Raw genomic sequence first — 21,178 nt, forward strand, 5'->3', positions numbered from 1 at the left:
TAGTTGCCAGAATTTACAAATGCAGTAGTGTATACAGTGCTGTAAAAAAGCATTCGTCCCCTTCCTAATTTCCTCTATTACTGCATATTTGTCACAGTGAATGGTTTCAGACAATGAACACAAAACACATTTTCATTTAATGAAGTACCCATATAACCCATGTGAAAAAGTAATTGTCCCCTTAGCTACTTAATTAGCCAGTTAGCTCAAATTTAATAATTAGATTCAGCATTGAACACAGGCTTGATTGCAACCAGCCCTGTTGAATCTAAACCTCACTCATATTGAACCTTACCATCAGGGTGAAGTAGTTCCCACAAAGTTTCTACAAACACACTGTGCCACAATCAAAGGAAATTCCAGAAGAAATGAGAAATCTGTAAACCACCTCACATTTGGAAAACATAGATGAGCCCCAATCCTTTTGGGATGATGTTCTAGGGACAGATGAGTCAAAAGTGATGGTGTGGGGACGCTTTGCTGCCGTGGGACCTGGACCACTTTCGATTATTGAAGGAAATTTCCAGAAATTTCTGAAGGAGAATGTCCGATCATCTGTCCATGAGCTGAAGCTGAAGTGTAATTGAGTTATGCAGCAAGACAATGATCCAAAACACTAAAGCAAATCCACTACCAAAATGGCTGAAAAAAACCAAATTGAATGTTTTGGAGTGGCCTAGACAAAATCCTGACTTGAATCCAATAGAAATGCTTTGGCAGGAGCTGAAATGTGCAGCTCACACTTGAAAACCTACCAATTTGTATGAATTAAAGCAGTTCTGCAAAGAGAGGGCTAAAATTCTTCCAAAATGAAACATCAAATTATAGGAAGTGTTTGGTTGCAGTTATTGCTACTAACGTGTGTGCAACTAGTTAAGTTTAAGGGGGCAATTACTATTTCACATGGGTGATAGCTTTTTCATTAAATAAATTAAATATTTTTTCAAATGTGTTTTGTTTACTCAGGTATCCTTTGTCTAATATTACATTTTGTCTAAAGATCTGAAACCATTCAAGGTGACGAATATGCAGTAATAGAGGAAATCGGGAAGGGGGAAAATACTTTTCATTGCACTACTAGTAGTAGTAGTACTATCCTGTTACCTGGCAAGTGTAGCATTTGAGTGTTAGAAGTAATGGTCCACTCCTGTATATCCCTACTGCAGTGTGAGAGTAAATGGACTTCTAAGACTAAAACCAATCACTTCTGGCTGTACACAAAGTGTACACAGGTGGGGTTTTTTGCCTTCGTCACTTTTTGTCCAAGAAGATCGTCCTACTTCGGCAGATGGTGAGCTATAAGTAGAGTGACAAGCAACTTACCTACGGCATAAGTTACAGGTCAAACGATCATGGTCCTCAGCCTGTTTTTCTGATGATCAACAAGCGTGTCCTTTTTAGTAAGATCAGCCATCAGTAGCCGACTGTTCCTTTATCCTTTTGTACTTTGCATAGGGTATTTAAATATTAGAGATTAAGCTGCATTAAATGATAATTACCACGTAGAAATCTGAGTTAGTCAAAGGCAGAGCTCCTACATTAGATACAAACTATTTGAAACAACTCATCCATCACTACAATGTTTTAAAAATATATAGAAATGTCAGTATAGGTTTTATAGTGGCCCAGACTGTTTTGATGTGTGATTAAGGATATTTTCACATGTATAATTCTGATGCCTTGCTGGCTTTACAATGGCTGGTATCAGGCATTCAGGGATTTGTGGCCTAAAGCAAGAGAATACACTTCAGGCAACTCCAAAGCAACTTGTACAGTGGAATTATGCCTGTTGTCTGTACAAACATTTATTAACTGATTAAATAAAAACGATTTCCTTTGGCACATGCAACCTGAACTATGGGAAATAAGTACTGACATGATATAAAAAACTGAAATTTGTGTTTCATTTTCTAAATATTACATTAAATGTCTTCACATAGCCTCTAGAAACATGTCATTGTATAAGCTGCTTTGGAGTTGCTTGAAGTTTCTTTCATCAGACCACAAACCCGTGAATGCCCTACACCTGCCACTGGTAAGCCAACTTGCATAAATTCCACAAACTGTCTAGTCCAATTATGCGCCAAAACTGAAATGTCAAAAAAAGTGAACTATGCCTTTAAATAATGCTGCCTAACTTTGTGACTTAATAGTGCCCCCTGGAGACTCAACAGCCAAGTAGAACAGTACACCAGCTTGCAAAAGAACTTGAATAAGGAACAGGCACAAAGAAACACACATTCAAATCAGACATTTTATGGCAGCAGATAAATTGTATAAGAACTATACAATGTCAAAATCACCCATTTTCTGGAAACATTGTAAATAACATTTCCATTTATATCAACATCCATTAGATGGGGAATACAGTTAGTCCGCTTGTATCGCTCGGCTCCTCTACACACAAGCTGCAGTTACCTCTGTGACATGCACGCAAGCGGCCTTTCAAATCTTAACGTCCCATCCAAAGTATTGCTTGTGAAACCATGAGTGAAATCTGCATAAGGTCACAGTTGTCAAATACTTCAGTTTAAAAATTCCTCAGCAGTAGAAGACACACAGAGAAAAAAAAAAAAAAACCTAAAACGACCTAAAAATGTGTCAGGGTCCTGACAGGCTGCGTCCAACAGTAATCCAGATGTCATTGTCAGTGTTTGGAGGTTAGCATTTCAGCATTTCTACCAGCTGTGGTGGTGGTGGTGGTGGGGGGGGGGGGGGGGGGGGTCTTTCCTGAAAACCTCTCTCACTCATGGTTGCCATACCGTAGAAGGTCAGTAGTAGTTATCCATGATAAACTAACAGCACACAGAAAATAAAATGGACTCTTAATTTAAAAAATGCCAAAATTCCATTTTGCTCCACAATACCCCCTTCTCTTGAGAGGCACGCCATCTGAGTGTGCTACGAACATCACCTCGCAGGCTTTGTCTAATTGTCAGGTGTGTCATCCCTATGTCCTGTCCCTCTTGCAGAAGCATGCACACAGACAACAGGCTTTCCGGAAAGTGTAGTAAAAAAAAAAAAAAATTTTAAAAAGATAATATGAATGTTGTGAGTCATTTTCATCTTCTGAAAAGAACAAAGAAATTTCAGGTTGACAAACAGGAACATATCGCAAGCACCTTGCAAGATGACTCCTCCCCCCAATGACACAAAACCATCAAGTTCCAGACCAAGGGTGGCCCCTGCAGCACCAACAACTGTCATTTACACACAACGGTGTCCCATTTTGTTTCATTCTCTTTTAATCCAGGAAAAAATTCAAGTGTGTAATAACCATCTGCAGAAATCAGAACTATTTTAAAAGAACAGCCTTTATATAAAAAGAGAGACTTCCAAGCCTGAGTCCCCCACACGCATACAGACATGCACCTGCCCGCACGGAGCTCCCTTTATGAATGGCGGGCTGGCCGGGGTGCAGGAGGCCCCTCAGCGCTGGCCGGTGTAGGCGCGGAACCAGGAGGTGACGGACGCGGCGGCGGAGGAGATCATGCCCCCCGCGTTGGCGCCGGGCTGCGAGGCCTGCAGGGCGGCGCTCTGGGACAGCTCCATGGGCTGGGAGGGGATGTCGCAGAAGCGCGGGCTGGGGACCGTCTCCCAGTCGGTGCCCAGGTCCGTCTCGTCGTCGGACACCGCCTCGTCCCCGCTCTCCTCGGCCGGCCCCGCCGCCTCCGGCTCCACGAACTCCATGGAGTCCTCCAGATCGGCGCTGACCTCGAACGGGCCCGTCCTGAGGGCGAGACGGGGCGGGGCGGGGCGGGGCGGGGCAAGGGGCGCAGGGAGGACGCGTGTGAGAACGAGGCGCTCGGCACTATGACTACGCAAAACAAGCAGGTCGTTTCCTCCCTTACAGGGTTGCATAATCGCGTCGTGTCAAAGGGCTTCCTGGAATGACTACAGAGAAAATGGAAATCGCGATAACAATGGGCTCACCCAGGCGCACAAACGATAACATCAACTGCATCAAGATTCAATGGTTTACTGCCATGTCACTGTAGTTGCATGACAAGTTTATTGGTTAGACTGGAAAATCCACCCTCAGATTTAACATTCAGAGTAGCAAGTGATATCAAGCATGTACAGATTTACAAAGGGATTTTTATAGTTAGGAATGACACTTTCATGTCAATGTTTCCCTTTCATGTCGAGCAACACAGACTGTGTTTATGGAGCAGGCTTGTTACTCACACCCTGAACACCATCTCCCCTGGTGACATGAATGAGGAGCTCTCTCTTGCTTGCTTTCTCTAATAATTCCACTACATTTATATGGCTTTTGATGTTACGCATAGTTATGATATGCCATCCTGCATGTGATTTATCTTAGTTTATTTAGAATAGGCTCATTTCCTGAACAGGTCTTTTTCACTGCTTGCTAAGCACATGTCCATATTCACCGTGCTCATCGCTGATGATGCACCAGTGTGCTCAGACAACTACATCGGTGTGTGGCTGTCTATTTAAGTGGCTTGTTACTTTGTATTTGTTAGCATGCTGTTAGCATGCACAAACGGCTGGGTGCAGAAACGTTTGTGCATTTAAAAACGTATCCACTCTGAAAGGTAATACCGGCGCACTACCGCTTTTATTCTGTCTAGTTTGCTTTGGGATTCAGCACCTCTGATTAAGAGTTTATGGGAGTGAAGTGCTTTAATACGTCTTAGAAAATGAGCCCACAGCACCAGTAAAGTCAAGCCAGGCTAAATACACCCCTAACTGTGTTTTATATCACTGCTTTCTTTGCATGTGTAAAACATAGTGGATACTGCTGAACCAAATCTAGAAGCTAATCACTGCTCTAACCCTCTGGTCAGCCACAGCAGAGATTACTATGTGTTTGTACATCGTTCACACCATACTTAATCACTTGAATCTCAAGGCATATATGCACATATATAAGAATATGACCTTAAAGGACAAGGCTGGCTTAATTAAATATTTCCCTTGTCAACATATCCTATGAAAAGACCAAAACTTACAAAACGTCTGTCCGCCTCTCTCCTATTCTCATACTGTGACATTCTCCTACCCCATTTAGCACTCAACCAGGAAGTCATTCATTCAAACTGTGCACTATAATCATTAAATACTGCTCAGAAAGACATATTTTCATTTTTAGAACATGCAATCTATTATCATATGAAACACGGCCAGTGTAGTTAACTTTGAAGCTAACTGTTAATTTCAATGGGGAATATTTTTCAGTGTGTCAACGCTGAAATAGAACAACTTTCCACATACTGAAAAAGCACTCGCAGTCACTTCATACAGTTGTTTCAGGAAAAAGTACAAAGGCCAGGGCTTCATCAATCAATTATGCTGACCAATGCAACAGTATGTCTCTGACTTATTTTAATAGTTTTTGGACAACAATGGAGTTCTATGTCTACTGGGATATTGACTATAGCGGGCATTTTCTAGATGGACGATACTTGTTGGTGGGATAAATTAATTGTAGGTTTCGGTCTTTTCATAGGAAGAAGAAAAACATTTTAAATTATGCCAGGCTTATTCTCTAAGGAAGACTTACACATGTAACTGCCACTTTTATACTGAAATTGCTGCAAGGATGAATGTCACAAGCCACAGAATGGCAGAATTTTAATTTTCCTTCATAAAAATGGATGCTCTATACTTGGTGGTCTTGTCTGGAGATGCGCAGTTTATTTCAGAAGAGGTGGACACAGTAAGATCAAAATACTTTTGAGTAGAATGCACCCTTTGCCTGACCCAAGCAAGTTTAATGTGAGAGCTCAAACTTGTTTCCCAGCTGTGATGTTGTCTGTACTGTGATCCATCCTCCAATGGTAACCCTCTCTATTTTCCTTCTGCATGGATAAAGTGAAAACATAACACAAAAGTAGGGTGGAGTGCCCTCTCTCTTTAAACAAAAAAGAAGAGAAAAAAATTCAGATGCAGGCCAAAGAAATTGGGAGTAGGTTGTCATGTATTCTGTTTTGGCTACTGTTACACGGATTTCAGTTTTCCAAAGAATTCTGAAGCATAAACAAAACAAAACAGTACATTTCTGGTGTCCGTGTGTCAGTATCCTGGTGATACGTGTTGTGTGATAAACTGATAAAACAGTGTCCCTATGCAACCGACTGAAAGGCCGCTCTTTTGATCAACACATCAAGCACAATGCGCCGAGCTCGGCTCCAAGAAAAACAATAGCGTCTGGAATTTCAGCCATTGCCATTTTAAGAGAACAATGGCATATTCAAATCACAGGAAAGAAGCCTTTTTAAGATTTAAGATGGCTTCAATACTTAGAAGTCTAATATAAAACATGACGCAGACTTGCCCTTCAGGTTGTAGAATGTGGCACTGGCCAGTTTCCATCCTGATACATTTGGCCTAAATATATAGCCTATTTTGCACAATTCTTTTTTAGATTTGGTCATTCAATGCAGGAACTAAAGTCTATACCTTTCACAAGTCCCCTATTTACAAGTCTTTGCGATACATTGTCTTCATAGCAAATATGTTATGACTGGGTGTCTGTTAAGCTGACTTGATTTAGATGTATCATTACTTGGACTCCTTAGCGTATGTTTCAGCAAATACTGTAGTATAAGTGTAGGAGGCAGGTCTTCTCACCTGCCCAGGTTCTTGTTATCGGGGGCAACCAGAAACATGATGTTCCTGAGAGTGTGGTGGGGATGAAGCAGCTCGCTGTCTACGTGCTAGCAGAGAGACCCAGAAATGATCACTGTTAGCATTTCACACAGTTTTTAACCCAAAAATAAGCCCTATTAGAAAATCACACACACACAGATACCAATACCATTTCACACATACACTCACCGGCCACTTCATTAGGTACACCTGTTCAACTGCAAACGGCACCCGTCAACGCAAATATCTAATCAGCCAATCACGTGGCAGCAACTCAATGCATTTAGGCATGTAGACGTGGTCAAGACGATCTGCTGAAGTTCAAACCAAGCATCAGAATGGGGAAGAAAGGTGATTTAAGTGACTTTGAACGTGGCATGGTTGTTGGTGCCAGTATTTCAGAAACTGCTGATCTACTGGGATTTTCACGCACAACCATGTCTAGGGTTTACAGAAAATGGTCCGAAAAAGAGAAAATATCCAGTGAGCGGCAGTTCTCTGGGCGAAAATGCCTTGTTGATGGCAGAGGTCAGAGGAGAATGGCCAGACTGGTTTGAGCTGACAGAAAGGCAACAGTAACTCAAATAACCACTCGTTACAACCAAGGTATGCAGAAGAGCACCTCTGAATGCACACCACGTCAAACCTTGAAGCAGATGGGCTACAGCAACAGAAGACCACACCGGGTGCCACTCCTGTCCCCTAACGAAGTGGCCGGTGAGTGTATATTTAACCCAGTAACAGTGCACTGTTAGCAGTTTGCACACACATACTAAGCAGAGGTACAAAACAACTTTTTCAATTAATTTGAAATCAATTATGAATGAAATTCAGAAAATTAGCTCAGCAAGGATAATGGTAACAAGGGCTTTTTGTCACATATTTGCAGTGAATAGCGTTTTATGTAGTATAAATAAAATGTCATTTTTGTGACAGCCTATAAAAACACCCCAATTCAGTTCTGAGAATAGAATAATGGAAACACATAACAATATGTGTATATCTAGTCACTAGTCGTTTTCTATTTTTTTTCTAAAGTTTTTTAGTTTATTTGACAGTGACAATGCACATTAATAACGTTTTGCGAAGTTAGCCAGAGTTACTTCTCATTTTCATATCCAGTCCCTGGGCAGGCTATTTTAAAAAAACATACAACATTCTATGAATTCCATACAAAGAAGGCATAGGCCACAGCAGAGAGGCTGATAATACCTAAATACAGGAAAGTGTACCAAATATATAAATCAACTCTGCGACACATAAACCCAAGCCTAATGTTCGCAGGTCTGGCTGCTGATGAGACAGGCTCTTAGCTGCGTGGAGAATGAACGGTACGTGGTGCAGTTTTTCATGTTTGGTGTGTTCCATTCTGGAGATCCTCAGACTGAACTGTGGACTGACAAACAAGACGGTGGGATACCCTTCACTTCGGAACAGCTTCAGTCCTTCTTGGAATGTTCTAACAAGTACTAAACTGGGAGAAAAACCCTCTTTACTTTCCCTCAGCTGGCTCCTGGTGACTGCCTGCATCAAATTCAAAACTCCAGTGTTGGTGTACAAGGGTGCAAAAGGAGCTGCACCCTATACCTCTAGGCCATGGTCCAGCCCTACACACCAACACTGCTCTCCATTCTGCTGCCACCGGGTGCCTAGCGTTCCCCTCCCTGCCACAACAGTTATTACTCCTCCTGGCCTTCTTCTCCCTACTGGCTCCCCATTGGTGGATCGGCCTGTCCATCTCAGTCAGGACAGCAGTGTCCCTCCCTACCTTTCTGTGCAACCAGAAGACCAATCTGTTCAGGAAATATCTTTCCCCCTATTCACATTGCCCTCTTCCACATCTTCTGCTATCTGTCCTATATTTCCTTACCCCAATAAAAATTTATTTACCTTCCCTGCCATGTGTTAATTCTAGTGACAAACAATTACCCATCGCTGGTGTGTTTGACTTGCACTCTCAATAATTGCTATTTGGAATGTTGGTAATTTACTAATCTAGGTCTTTCCTTTGTGTGTTATTAACAAGTCACTCTGGTTAACAGCATCAGCCAACTGCCTAAAATGTACATGTGATGTAAATACTCATGCAGCGCAATCATCGAACCCAAGGACTCCCATGAGATGGCTGCCCAGACCATGACAGATCCACCACCGTGTTTAACAGTTTGGCTCTCTCCAAATGTAACCCCGCCCATATGTAGGTAAGGAGTGAAAGTATGTCGGTCGAAGTGAAAGGAAGAGCTCGTAATGAGTGCCAGTGTGGAGGTACCTGGGAGAAGCAGAGGTGCAGGATGTTGGTGTTGAGCTTGGTGATGGCCCGGGTGAACCTGTACCTGCTCAGATTCTCCCCACAGAACTCGCTGTCAAACACAAATCACATTAAATATGTATTACATAACTAACATAACACACACATACTGTAGCTTGTGCACAGATATGATCTACACATCAAGTGTCTGCAGTTACAGTGAGCACCATAATTCATTGGACAGGGACACATTTTTTGTTATTTTGGTTCTGTACTCTAGCACTTGGGAGTTTGAAAGGATACAATGAGGTTGAAGTGCAGACTGTCAGCTTTAATTTGAGGGTATTTTCACACATATCGGATGAACCATTTAGAAATTATAGAACCTTTTCCCCCACATTTTCGGGCATCAAAAAATATTGGACAGTTTAACATAATGTAGAATAAAGTAATCAGTTTTAATATTTGGTTGCATATCCTTTGCATGCAATGACTGCTTGAAGTCTGCGATGCATAGACATCACCAGACGCTGGGTATCTTCCCTGGTGATGCTCTGCCAGGCCTGTACTGCAGCCATCTTCAGTTCCTGCTTGTTTTGGGGACTTTTTGGCTTCAGTCTCCTCTTCAGCATGTAAAATGCATGTTCAATTGGATTCAGATCCGGTGATTGACTCGGCCAATCAAGGATTTTCCACTTTTTGGTCGTCAAAAACCCCTTCGTTGCTCTAGCAGTATGTTTCGGGTCACTGTCTTGTTGCATGATGAAGTGCTGTCCAATGAGTTTGGAGGCATTTGGTTTTATCTGAGCAGATAAAATATTTCTGTAGACTTCAGAATTAATTGTTCTACTTCTGTCTGCAGTCAAATCATCGATGAAGACAAGTGTACTGTAGCTTATTCTTCTGCCTAGTTTGGCTTTGCAGATGTTAGACCAGGATAGTGTTCATTGTTCTCGGCTAGAAATAGCTGTACAAAATAAGTAATTGTACCTTACTGAACCCGTGTTCAGCAGTTGTCTACGATCATGAAAATGCACTTTTGTACGTCGCTTTGGATAAAAGCGTCTGCCAAATGAATGTAATGTAAAGTGAGCCCGTTCCACTGGCAGCCATAAATGCCCAAGCCATAATACCCCCTCCATCATGTTTCACGGATGAGGTAGTATGCTTTGGATCATGGGCATTTACTTTTTTTCTCCACACTTTCCTCTTTCCATCACTCTGGTACATGTTAATCTTTGTCTCATCTGTCCACAAGACTTTGTTCAAGAACTCTTGGGCCTCTTTTAGGTGCTTTTTAGCAAACTGTAATCTCGCCTTTATGTTCTTCAGGCTTATCAGTGGTTTGCATCTTGTAGTGTACCCTCTGTAGTCCTGCTGGTGTAGTCTCATACGTATGGTAGACTTTGACACATCTACACCTGCATCCAGGAGAGTGTTTTTGATCTGTTGGGCTGTGTCAGGGGGGTTTCCTTCACCATAGAGAGTATTCTCCGGTCATCCACCACAGTGGTCTTCCTCGGTCTACCGGGTCTTTCGACATAATTGAGTTCACCAGTTGTTTTTTTCTTGTTAATGATGAACCAAACTGTTGACTTGGGCATGCCCAGGGTTTTTGCAATGTTCCTGATTGACTGATTTTCATTTCTGAGCCTTATGATGGCCAGCTTAATTTGCATCAACACTGCTGTCTTCCTCATGTTGTCACACCCCAACAACAATCTCCAAAGGCCATTGCAAAGTCTAGAATCAAGACTAGACATCAACAGCTCTCTTCTGCATTCACTAATGACACAAATGAATAAACCTGCCTAACGAAACACACCTGTGAAGCCAATTCAATAAATACTTGTAGTACCTTAAAATGGGGGGACCATGTACAAAAGGTGCTGTCATTTCTAAACGGTTCATCCGGTATGGATAAAAAATACCTCAAATTAAAGCTGACAGTCTGCACTTCAACCTCATTGTCATTGTATCCTTTCAAACTCCAAGTGCTAGAGTACAGAACCAAAATAACAAAAAATGTGTCACTGTCCAATGAATTATGGTGCTCACTGTATGTACCTTACAGCAGACCACTGGATAATGATAACAGATAGACTGATGAATTAAAGTTAGGGATGCACAATAACATTGGGGCTGTACTGGTATCAGCTGGTAACAGCCTAAGCTTATCGGTTTCAAAACGATGCTAAGGGCTCATATCAGGCCTGTGTGATGGCCTGTTATGACACAACATGCAGCACACACGCTGTAAATTAAGTGACAAGGTCACTGTTATAAAGTACCCTGATCACAGTCATCTGAACCTCTTATTTATTTTTTATTTAACATTTCTACCAACCAGTCTCACACGCAAAGCTACACAGAGACTCAGGAGACTAATTTTTGTTTCTTTTCCTTGATTTAAAGTTTTTTTTGGGGGGTTTCGTCAGTTTTTAAGTCTTTGTCCATGCAATTCTTACAGTCTTGGAGCATTCTTATATTTTAAAAAACCATCTTGCTTTTTTAACTCTATTGGTAACATTATGAACAGTCACTGGGAAGCTTGGCAGACGGTGCGAGCAGCCAGGTTTACAGAAAATGATCACATTACTAAACTGGCCACAGGGTATTTTTATTTTATTTTATTTAACCTTTATTTACCCAGGGTAGGTTCGCTGAGCACGGATGCTCTTTTGCAGGAATGCCCTGCTTCACACTCATTCACATTCACACCTGGGAGCTGCCCAGTACAACCACAATCCTCTATTGTTGGCCACTGAGCAGCTCCACTGGAGGGAGAGGACTTTTTTTAGCCAATTGAATCAGGGGATGATTAGGTGGCAAGTTTTTGTGAGAGCCAGATCTGGGATTTTAGCCAGGACACCGGGGAACCCCCTACTCTTTGCGATAAGTGTCATGGGATCTTTAATGACCACAGTGAGTCAGGACCTCGGTTTAACGTCTCATCCAAAAGACGGTATGAGTTGTCCTTTTAATTTAGATCAAATTAATGATGCAGTTAAGGACTGTTACCTGTTGCAAAGCTTCTTGGGAAGGTTGACATCCAGGATATGGGACAGGATGGTGACGAGCTGGGTGGCGTAACACAGGGCAGTACTGATGGTGTGGGCGGGATTAATATGGTCCAGCTCTGCAAAAACGAAATGCCAACGCACTACATTTATGTATGAAAATATGACTCTCAATGCGAACAACTCCGTTACTCTCAGCAAGAAATAAATGGAAAGATTTTCACTACAATGCATATCTTTGCATTATGTTAAATGAATAATTTTCATTTTTACTGGGAAAAATGTTTGTTGTTCACTGTTTTTTCTACTGTTTTTACACAATCTGTCATGCAGGGCTGCTGCTATGCATTTCTCTTTTACTCTACATCTCAAGAGTAAGAGTGGGACAGTGAAAGCACACTGAAGCATGAAGTCAGAATATGCTTAAACCAGAAATCACTGGGACACACACTCCAGTTAATGAAATCCCTCCTTAAGCACACCCTCTGATATTGATGTTTAAACACTAAAAGTCAGAATTCCATCTGTAATTTAATGCCTAGTACTGCCTGTACTGAATTACTGATGAGCATTAGTCAAATGTGTTTTTCCACAGCTAGTTTAGAAGAATCCAGCTGGTATGAATCACAGGTGTGTATTTACCAGGACTCTGGCTGGTATAAATCTCAGGTGTGTAAGTGTGTGTATTTACCAGGACTCTGGCTGGTATGAATCACAGGTGTGTAAGAGTGTGTATTTACCAGGACTCTGGCTGGTATAAATCACAGGTGTGTAAGTGTGTGTATTTACCAGGACTCTGGCTGGTATAAATCACAGGTGTGTAAGTGTGTGTATTTACCAGGACTCTGGCTGGTATGAATCACAGGTGTGTAAGAGTGTGTATTTACCAGGACCGTGGCTTGTTGGAGTCACAGATGTGTAAGTGTGTATTTACCAGGACCCTGGCTGGTTCTCTTCTCCTCCACCCAGCTGTAGTAGGCGGAGCAGTCCCCGTTGCTAGGCAGCGTGACTCGCGGGCCTGTGATGCTGATGCTGGTTTCGCCGTTCTGGTCGTCCCAGATCCAGCGGCCTGACAGGTAGGTGGTCCGCCGAGCCTCGGCCAGCTCGCTGACCGTGCTGGAGGTCAGGGCAGAGTCACATTCCGCCACCACATCTGCTGGGTCCCTGGGGGACGAGAGCGGGGAACACAGATCATTAACATTCATATCCTTAAGACACATCTTTCCTCATTGCTAGCTAGGTTAGAGCTGGTTAGAGCAGCAACCTTACACAGCCAGACAAAACAAATGAAAGCAACATAAACTAAACTTCGTATAGTTAAACCCGAAGATCATTCAATGTGTTATACCTAATTAAAAAAAATAAATTATTGAAACTACAACACAATGAAGGATATAGAAAATTTGAGAAATCCAATGTTGATCAGATGTAAAAGTAGTAAATCAGAACAAGATGAAAATGACCTCAAAGAAATTAGGGAAAATAATGATAAAAATAATTAACAATTAATTTTTAAACTGCAAGATTCGGGCAGGTTATGAGGCAGATACAGACATTACCAATATTCAGAAAATAATTCAGAAATACAAGGAAAGACCATAAAAGAAATTTATAGAATGTTTGAAAACAAATGGAGAGATTGTAAAGAGTGACAGTGACGTCAGGAAAACAATTACTGATAATTTTTTTTTAAACGCATAATGAAACTGATATCAATTTAGTGAATATGAGAGCATTTCTGCCTGAGATTAACTCAAAAATTGAAGTTGACACAGTTGACCTCAGTTCCTGCAGTGCTAGGACACTATTTTTTTTAAAACAAACGGGTTTTAATTGTGCATCTGGTCATGGTAGCAGTTGTTTGGTGTGAGTACCCCGCTTTCATAAATGTAGTGCACACCATTTATGTTTGCTGGTTTTTCAACTCAAACATATACGCTATCTGTTCACCACCATAATGTATTGCAAATATACATATATATATATATATATACATATATATATATATACACACACATATATATTGATCTCTATGTGTAGAAATATACTGTCATTTCTTTTGTGAGATAATTGGATATTGTATGGAAATGGTATAGTCTGGCCTATGTATAGTTTATAAGCAGGTCATTTGCTGTCAGTATTGGGGCTGGCAGTAGGTGGGCATAATTGTGCAAGTATAATTGATGTGCTGATTTTTGTGTTTGTATATGTATATTAATGTTTGTATAATAGTTGAGGGCACTTTTGTAAATAAAACACCCCACTTGGGTTGCACAAGTCTGAGTCTCATCTCCTAGTTCACTGTAAAATCCACAGACCGACCATCCTTGTAACAAGCCTGAATCACTTTTGGGTGTTGTTACAAAGGAGGAAGTTAATCTCGCTACTGCTCAGTGAAATCTGGTGAAATCACCGGAATGGCCTGCTGGCTGAGATTTATCAGATCTTTGCCGAAAACATCGCATATATTTTAGCCTCTGCATTTAATTAACGTTTAGAGATATTACAGATGCATGAGTTTTTATTAAGAAATTTTAATACATTACTATACAAGAAAAGAGATGACTCTGTCCTAAATAACTAGAGATAAATAACATTAATGAATTTGGAATATAAGGTCCTTGTGAAAGTGGCAATGAATAGGGTGAGTGCTAGACCATAAAATTGAGAGACATCAAACAGGTGCAATTAAGGGTTGTGTCATGTGGGATGACAGGAGAGTTGATAATCTACCTGAAGCTCAGTAACCATGAATGTTATAGTGGGGCCTGCTATTCAACAGTTTGATGCCACAACGATTGAGGAAAGGTGGCTCAATACAGGGCAGAGGGCAAGGAGGATATAAACCTCTGCAAATCATGCACTCATTTTGAGGGCCACACACACGCACACACAAATGCACACATGCACACACAAGCGTGTGCGCACGCATGCATGCGCGCGCACACACACACACACACACAAGGAAACTTAAGTTGTAAGAATGTGTTGTAAGAATGCGTGCAATGTAAATTTTTGTTTCCAGAATAAATTCATTGCCCTAGAGAGTGCTATTGTATGTGTTTATTTATATTTGTAGATGCTTTTAAAACAAACAATCTGTTTGGCACAGTAGAATTCCTCTTGCCTGACTGGGCAAGTTGTGGTAAAAAAAAATGTAATGTCCTGCCAGGACTCTATTTACAGCCTGTCACGATCCATTGCTGTCACAACAAACACTATCCTTTCCTTTTCAGAAAGAGGAAGGGAAAAGCCAGATCACATGATACTCATTCACAACCCTGCTTTCTGACTGCTCAAAAAATACTCACATGACCACGTCCTAAATTTCAGTTGTTTAAAAAGAGTTGAAATAGCCACTGGAGTCCCTCTAATTACACACCTCAAAAAGCAAGTAAGCATTAGCCTCCTGTGAGAGTTTCTTTATAGTTATTTTGCTATACCCACAATGTATTATATTCTGTGTTTGGTATACATGGTTGCGAGACAGAAAAAAAGAAAACACTGACCACATGAGGAGGAATATACACACAGAACACATGCCATTTACACATGCAACACATAATGACAGTTTTAAAGCTGGAAAAAGATAAGAAATAATGAGCACCTTTTGCTAACAATAGCTTGGCTCTATTTTAGCCACAATAGCCAAAATTTGTCGCATGAAAACAGGTGTGCAGTTTGCATGGTCTGGTGTCTAATTGTTTCGTGGGAAAAACAGATGCGTTACATTAAATAAAGAAATAAAATGCAGTTTTGGGAAAATATTCTGCTGGTCTCTAAGCATGAGATGGTATGTATGTGTAATTTGTGCCCGAATACCTTTCTGTGGGCCCTTCAAACCCCATATTTAAATGGGTGGAAGGTCATTGAAAGCAGCCTGACAGCACTGCCCTGGTGCTGCCCATGCCCCCTGCACTGCCCTGGTGCCGCCCATACCCCAACACTTCCCTTGTGCCACCCATACCCCCCTGCACTGCCCTGGTGCCACCCATACCCCCTGCACTGACCTGGTGCTGCCCATACCCCCAGCACTGCCCTGGTGCTGCCCATACTCCAGCACTGCCCTGGTGCTGCCCATACCCCCAGCACTGCCCTGGTGCTGCCCATACCCCCAGCACTGCCCTGATGCTGCCCATACCCCAGCACTGCCCTGGTGCTGCCCATGCCCCCTGCACTGCCCTGATGCTGTCGATACCCCAGCACTGCCCTGGTGCTGCCCATACCCCCAGCACTGCCCTAGTGCTGCCCATACCCCAGCAATGCCCTGGTGCTGCCCATACCCCCAGCACTGCCCTGGTGCTGCCCATACCCCAAGCACTGCCCTGGTGCTGCCCATGCCCCCTGCACTGCCCTGGTGCTGCCCATACCCCAGCACTGCCCTGGTGCTGCCCATACCCCAGTACTGCCCTGGTGCTGCCCATACCCCAGTACTGCCCTGGTGCTGCCCATACCCCAGCACTGCCCTGGTGCTGCCCATGCCCCCTGCACTGCCCTAGTGCCGCCCATACTCCAGCACTGCCCTGGTGCTGCCCATGCCCCCTGCACTGCCCTAGTGCCGCCCATACTCCAGCACTGACCTGGTGCTGCCCATGCCCCCTGCACTGCCCTGGTGCTGCCCATACCCCAGCACTGCCCTGGTGCTGCCCATACCCCAGTACTGCCCTGGTGCTGCCCATACCCCAGCACTGCCCTGGTGCTGCCCATACCCCCAGCACTGCCCTGGTGCTGCCCATACCCCCAGCACTTACCTGGTGCTGCCCATGCCCCCTGCACTGCCCTGATGCTGTCGATACCCCAAACACTGCCCTGGTGCTGCCCATACCCCAAACACTGCCCTGGTGCTGCCCATACTCCAGCACTTACCTGGTTCCCAGCTTCTCCTCCTGCATGGGGAAGATGTGGGTGGTGAGCTCCAGGATGTGTCCCCGGCGGATCTCTGCCAGCTGCTCCAGGCGGCCCTGCAGCTCCCGGCCCCTCTTCTCCAGCAGCTCGCCCAGGCGCCGGTTGTGCCGCTCGATCTTCTCCTTCTTGTCCTGGTGCCGGTTGGCTCTGCGGTGCAGCCTCTGGCCTTCCTCTTGGGAACGCAGGAGCAGGTCCTTACCTGGGACAGGGTAAAGCCAGGGGAATGGGCAACGAGACCTTGAGCAGACACATCCATCAGTGCTGGTGTGGGGGGGGACAGAACTCAATATGAGACATAACTTCTTATTATAGTTTTAGTTCTGGACTTCATACAGAATATACAATAAACACTATGTAGTAATTTAAAACTGACCCATTACTGTCTGGACCTCAACTAACATGGGTGCTTTGATCAATAGGGTGCTAAATAAGTTTATTTAGTAAAGTGGGATTAGTCAAAATCCACAGCAGGACTCCTTTCGGTGTACACTGATATATATATATTATAACTCCGCTCAGCTACTTTAACTGACTCATTCACTCAGTTTGCCATGCTCAGCTAAGAAGAAAGCATGGATGAAAATGGAACATTGGCCTTGCCATCAGGCTACATTTATTTCAGTCTCAGGACAGACTTCAGGCAGATGGATGTAGCTACTTAAGTAATTAGACCACCAATATTGCTTGGCACAAAGACAGCATGAATGCAACCCTAGTTTAAGTACTTAGCCAGAGCAGTACTGGGCCAGGTATGCACATAATGGAAAAATACATCATACAGGAGAGTGTGTCTAGGAACTCATGATTGTGTCTTTTCTCCTGCTTTTCAGTGAAAGAGACAGGAAAGGGTGCTCCTTCCCTGTGGGGCTATAGCTTCATATGTCAGAGAAAAACACCTACCACACTTCACCTCCTCCTGCCCACTGAGGATGGCCTCTTTCAGCTGCTCGATTTTCATCCTGCACGACATGATCTTCCACTTCTGCGTAAGACAGCGTTGTTAAGGCTTCATAAGTCCGCCCTCAGGGAACCTGGGCGCACTCTAGTGATCTGCATCTGGACTGCAGCCACACTCTTGGACCACTACAACTTGAGTGACAGCTTCAACAGCATTTCAAAACGGCAGGTGAAAATAAGGGCTAGATGTACTCGGTGTGGTTGAGTGCAGTTGGGTGGGTACCACAGATATTTTAGGCATTCACCTGTAATAGAGGGGCACTTTTTTTTATCTGCCCATCTAGATATAAAATTCAGGCAAATAGAATTTATTGATATTTAGCTGCTGAGCAGATACCTACTTTCAGCTCAGTGTTCACCCTTTATCTAATCCCAAATTCTTGCCATCTTGGGAAAGCAACACTGCTGTTGTCTTGAAACATGCTTTGTCCAACTGCCTTTTGTTACTTTTTATTGCCAATGACAAATTCAGCCACTGAAGAGGCAAGTGGCTCTATGGGACCAGGTTGATTCTTCACACTGTCTGCCACTGTTCTATTGAACATTAGTGGCAGACAGATTTGGAGGCTTTGTCCACACCTCTAAAATCATCTTTCACAGTGATGTAATTTTGATAATAAACAATGTTTGCGCAATTAGCCAATAGAAAATGCTCATTTAGATGACATAAACATATTCTGAGTATGCAAACCTTAAGTAAGCAAAACTGATTCCAAACTTCTAATATCAAATTCTCCAGTAGAGGGCATTATAAGAACTTTGCTTCTTTCAAGATAACAAAAAACAAAATCTCAGGCTTAACATCATAGTGTTGGTTTTCTTTAGTTCTCAAAATATTAAAATATGACATTTATTTCACAAGGTCTTAAAAGCTCATAACTGAAAACAATGCAGATCACCTTACAGTGAGCATTTACAGAATATTTAATCAGACAACATGTTTGATAGGGTCCCTAGTAGAAGAAAAAAAGCAGATCCCTAGTGAGAATTATTGCAGAACTTACAAGCTGATCAGTCTGAATCTTTTTGTCCATGGCTTTGATAACTCTGAAAAGAAACAAACATGTACAGAAAGGTTAAGAATATAAACGTGTAATTGTGTGTGTGTGTGTGTGTGTGTGTGTGTGTATATATATATATATGCATATTTGATAATATAAGGTTTGACATAGAACAAACTTTAGGCTTACCAAAATTAACTGTTTGGAACACTGGTATGTTTGTACATATGTATATTGTATATACAACTGTACCTTTGCTGTAGGTCTTCCTTTTCATTTTTCAGATTTTTCAGTCTCTCAAATTTTTCAGTGTACCTGAGAACAGAGGAATGTCCTTATTTTCCCCATTGTTAGACAGTCTGTAAACTGCAAGTAATACTAGTAATTTGGTTTACTTATTTTATCCACACACTGTGTAGAATACAGCTATTCCTGCTCTGGTAATGAGAGATCATAAAAAATCTAGCCTGCTGTCACTGGCGTAAGTATGACAGCCAGCTAGCCAAAATTCTCATTACGTTGCTTTACAGCAATACAGACTAATCTGAAGCCAGCTAAACAAACCACAGTCCTAAATTAGTCCCTACATTTAAATGAGTATGTTCTATAATGTAACACAGTTGCATGCTAGGTACCCATAGCTTCAAATTATAAGTTTCACAAACCTTTCATGCAATAACACCAAGATGAATGCCCTCTTTCTATATTCTCTGCATTTGAAACAGACTTATATACCCTGGGCTACATCTTTTAAATGCATGTACCAAGTACCAACCATCCACAGAACAAAGCACATTAATATCAAAACAAAGGTGTCTAGGACTACACTTCCTAATTACCCAAATTCTTCTCCTTATTTTCATCAGCTTCTTGGTCTATAATATGTGTACTAACTAATATTTTGTTGTAATAAACTAATAAAAACTTTAAAACTATTATGAATACAAATAGTATGAAAACTTAAAGTAACAGCCACATTTCATTTTAATCGCAGAAATATGTCATACAAAAGGAAAGTGTCGAAAACACACTTGAATAGCAAAATTGCACAGTGCACGCACAGCTTTACAAAACGTGCAGCCTCCCCATGTGTCGCTGAACTGATATTTTCTTTCCCGTGATAGGCCTACTACTTTTATGAAACGCAATGCTGGTGTTAATAGGGTTCAAATGTAAGTTTGCTTAATTTGACATTAATACTTTAACTGGCCGTCCAAGTCTTGAAATTGTTATTTTCCAGACGTACAGAGAACATAAAAGTTATGAGTAATTCGCTTTGTATGTTGAATGCGTTTTCGATTAGATAAAAAAAACCACTCGTGTTAGACAAATACACTTTTGTAGACGTGCTTAGTCACTCCTCAGTTTAACACACACTCCCGACATGCTTTCTATGGCCATTAAGTCACAGTAGCGCAGTTTTCATGTTTATTTCCTAGTTAGCGTTACTTTCAGTACATAAAACAACGGCGCAAATCACAAATCACCCGCTAAGCACCCTCCTTAAGTTTGTTTTAACGTTAGCGCACATTTGTAAGTTAGCTAACATCACACTGAAAAACAAAACGAATCTGACCTGAATTAGTTCGTCTACAAAACAGTTTTATAAACCCTCGTTTCACCAATAAGTAAGCAGAATTAGTAAGTTAGCATACATAAATGGATTTCCATTGTATTCGGACCGGCGTGCGCGTCTTAAGACTGGTACGGAGCCAAGATAATTGTACAGATAAACAACTCCGACAGTGCTGGCGTTGGCTAGCCAAGCCAGCTAGCGAACAACTCAAGTCTTGTTTACACACCGCGAACGACGTTACTTGGACAGAGAGGCCGTGCACCTTTGGCTCGATTTTGTTGAAAGCTTACATTGACAGTCAGTTTGTGTGGATTTTAGACACTCACCGTTCAGGGTCTCTACCATCAAAATAAACGAAATCGCCTGCCTGAATACAGCGGGCACAAGTAAGCCTGCGACGGGCTGTATTACAAAGGGGGCACCGCTCCACCGCGACGTACAGCCCCTCTGCATCATCCACCGATTCCACCATCAGAGGTCCCGGGGAGGCAGTGGTAGTTGCCGATGAAAGGGTATGCGGGGGGATTGGAGGCCGTGCCCCTGGTTTTCCCCCCACTGCCCCCTCACTAGGGCCGGTCGTACGGGCTTCGCTCCCCGCGGCGGCGGCCATTGAACCGGTGATGTTTATCCGTAAACTGCCATTCCGAGGCAGGGATAAGCGCAGTCTTTTCTCATCGTTTGAGATTAAGACTATCGGTATTATAGTCAATTACGGTCATAGGAAATGTGTTTCTGTGGACAGGCGGTGGACAGTACAGTCGGTCTTCTGCCGTTTCGCGTTCTTCCTGTGTCACGTGATCCACTTTGTTTTTTGTGCGCGATCACGTGGGTGCACTGGAAGATCTAGTGTGTG

The 21,178-nt window shown here is 42.6% G+C and overlaps 1 protein-coding gene across 2 annotated transcripts; it reads right to left on the minus strand.

Moving 5' to 3' along the window:
- Positions 1 to 2,236: 2,236 nt before the first annotated feature.
- Positions 2,237 to 21,140, minus strand: atg14 (autophagy related 14). 2 transcript variants are annotated; one of them, XM_035406528.1, is made up of 10 exons: positions 20,652 to 21,139; positions 19,002 to 19,064; positions 18,753 to 18,795; positions 17,692 to 17,773; positions 16,753 to 16,990; positions 12,821 to 13,050; positions 11,888 to 12,005; positions 8,888 to 8,978; positions 6,601 to 6,686; positions 2,237 to 3,730 (listed from the first exon to the last, which is right to left on the minus strand). In XM_035406528.1, exons 1-10 carry the CDS (start codon positions 20,933 to 20,935, stop codon positions 3,430 to 3,432), a joined length of 1,536 nt encoding a protein of 511 aa, XP_035262419.1. In that variant the 5' UTR covers positions 20,936 to 21,139; the 3' UTR covers positions 2,237 to 3,429. The 2 variants fall into 2 exon arrangements, with proteins under 2 accessions (XP_035262419.1, XP_035262427.1); XM_035406536.1 differs by lacking the exon at positions 2,237 to 3,730 and adding an exon at positions 4,281 to 5,828 and having other exon boundaries at positions 20,652 to 21,140.
- Positions 21,141 to 21,178: the final 38 nt, after the last annotated feature.

Source organism: Anguilla anguilla, chromosome 1, assembly GCF_013347855.1.
Source record: "Anguilla anguilla isolate fAngAng1 chromosome 1, fAngAng1.pri, whole genome shotgun sequence".
Classification (NCBI taxonomy): Eukaryota; Metazoa; Chordata; class Actinopteri; order Anguilliformes; family Anguillidae; genus Anguilla; species Anguilla anguilla.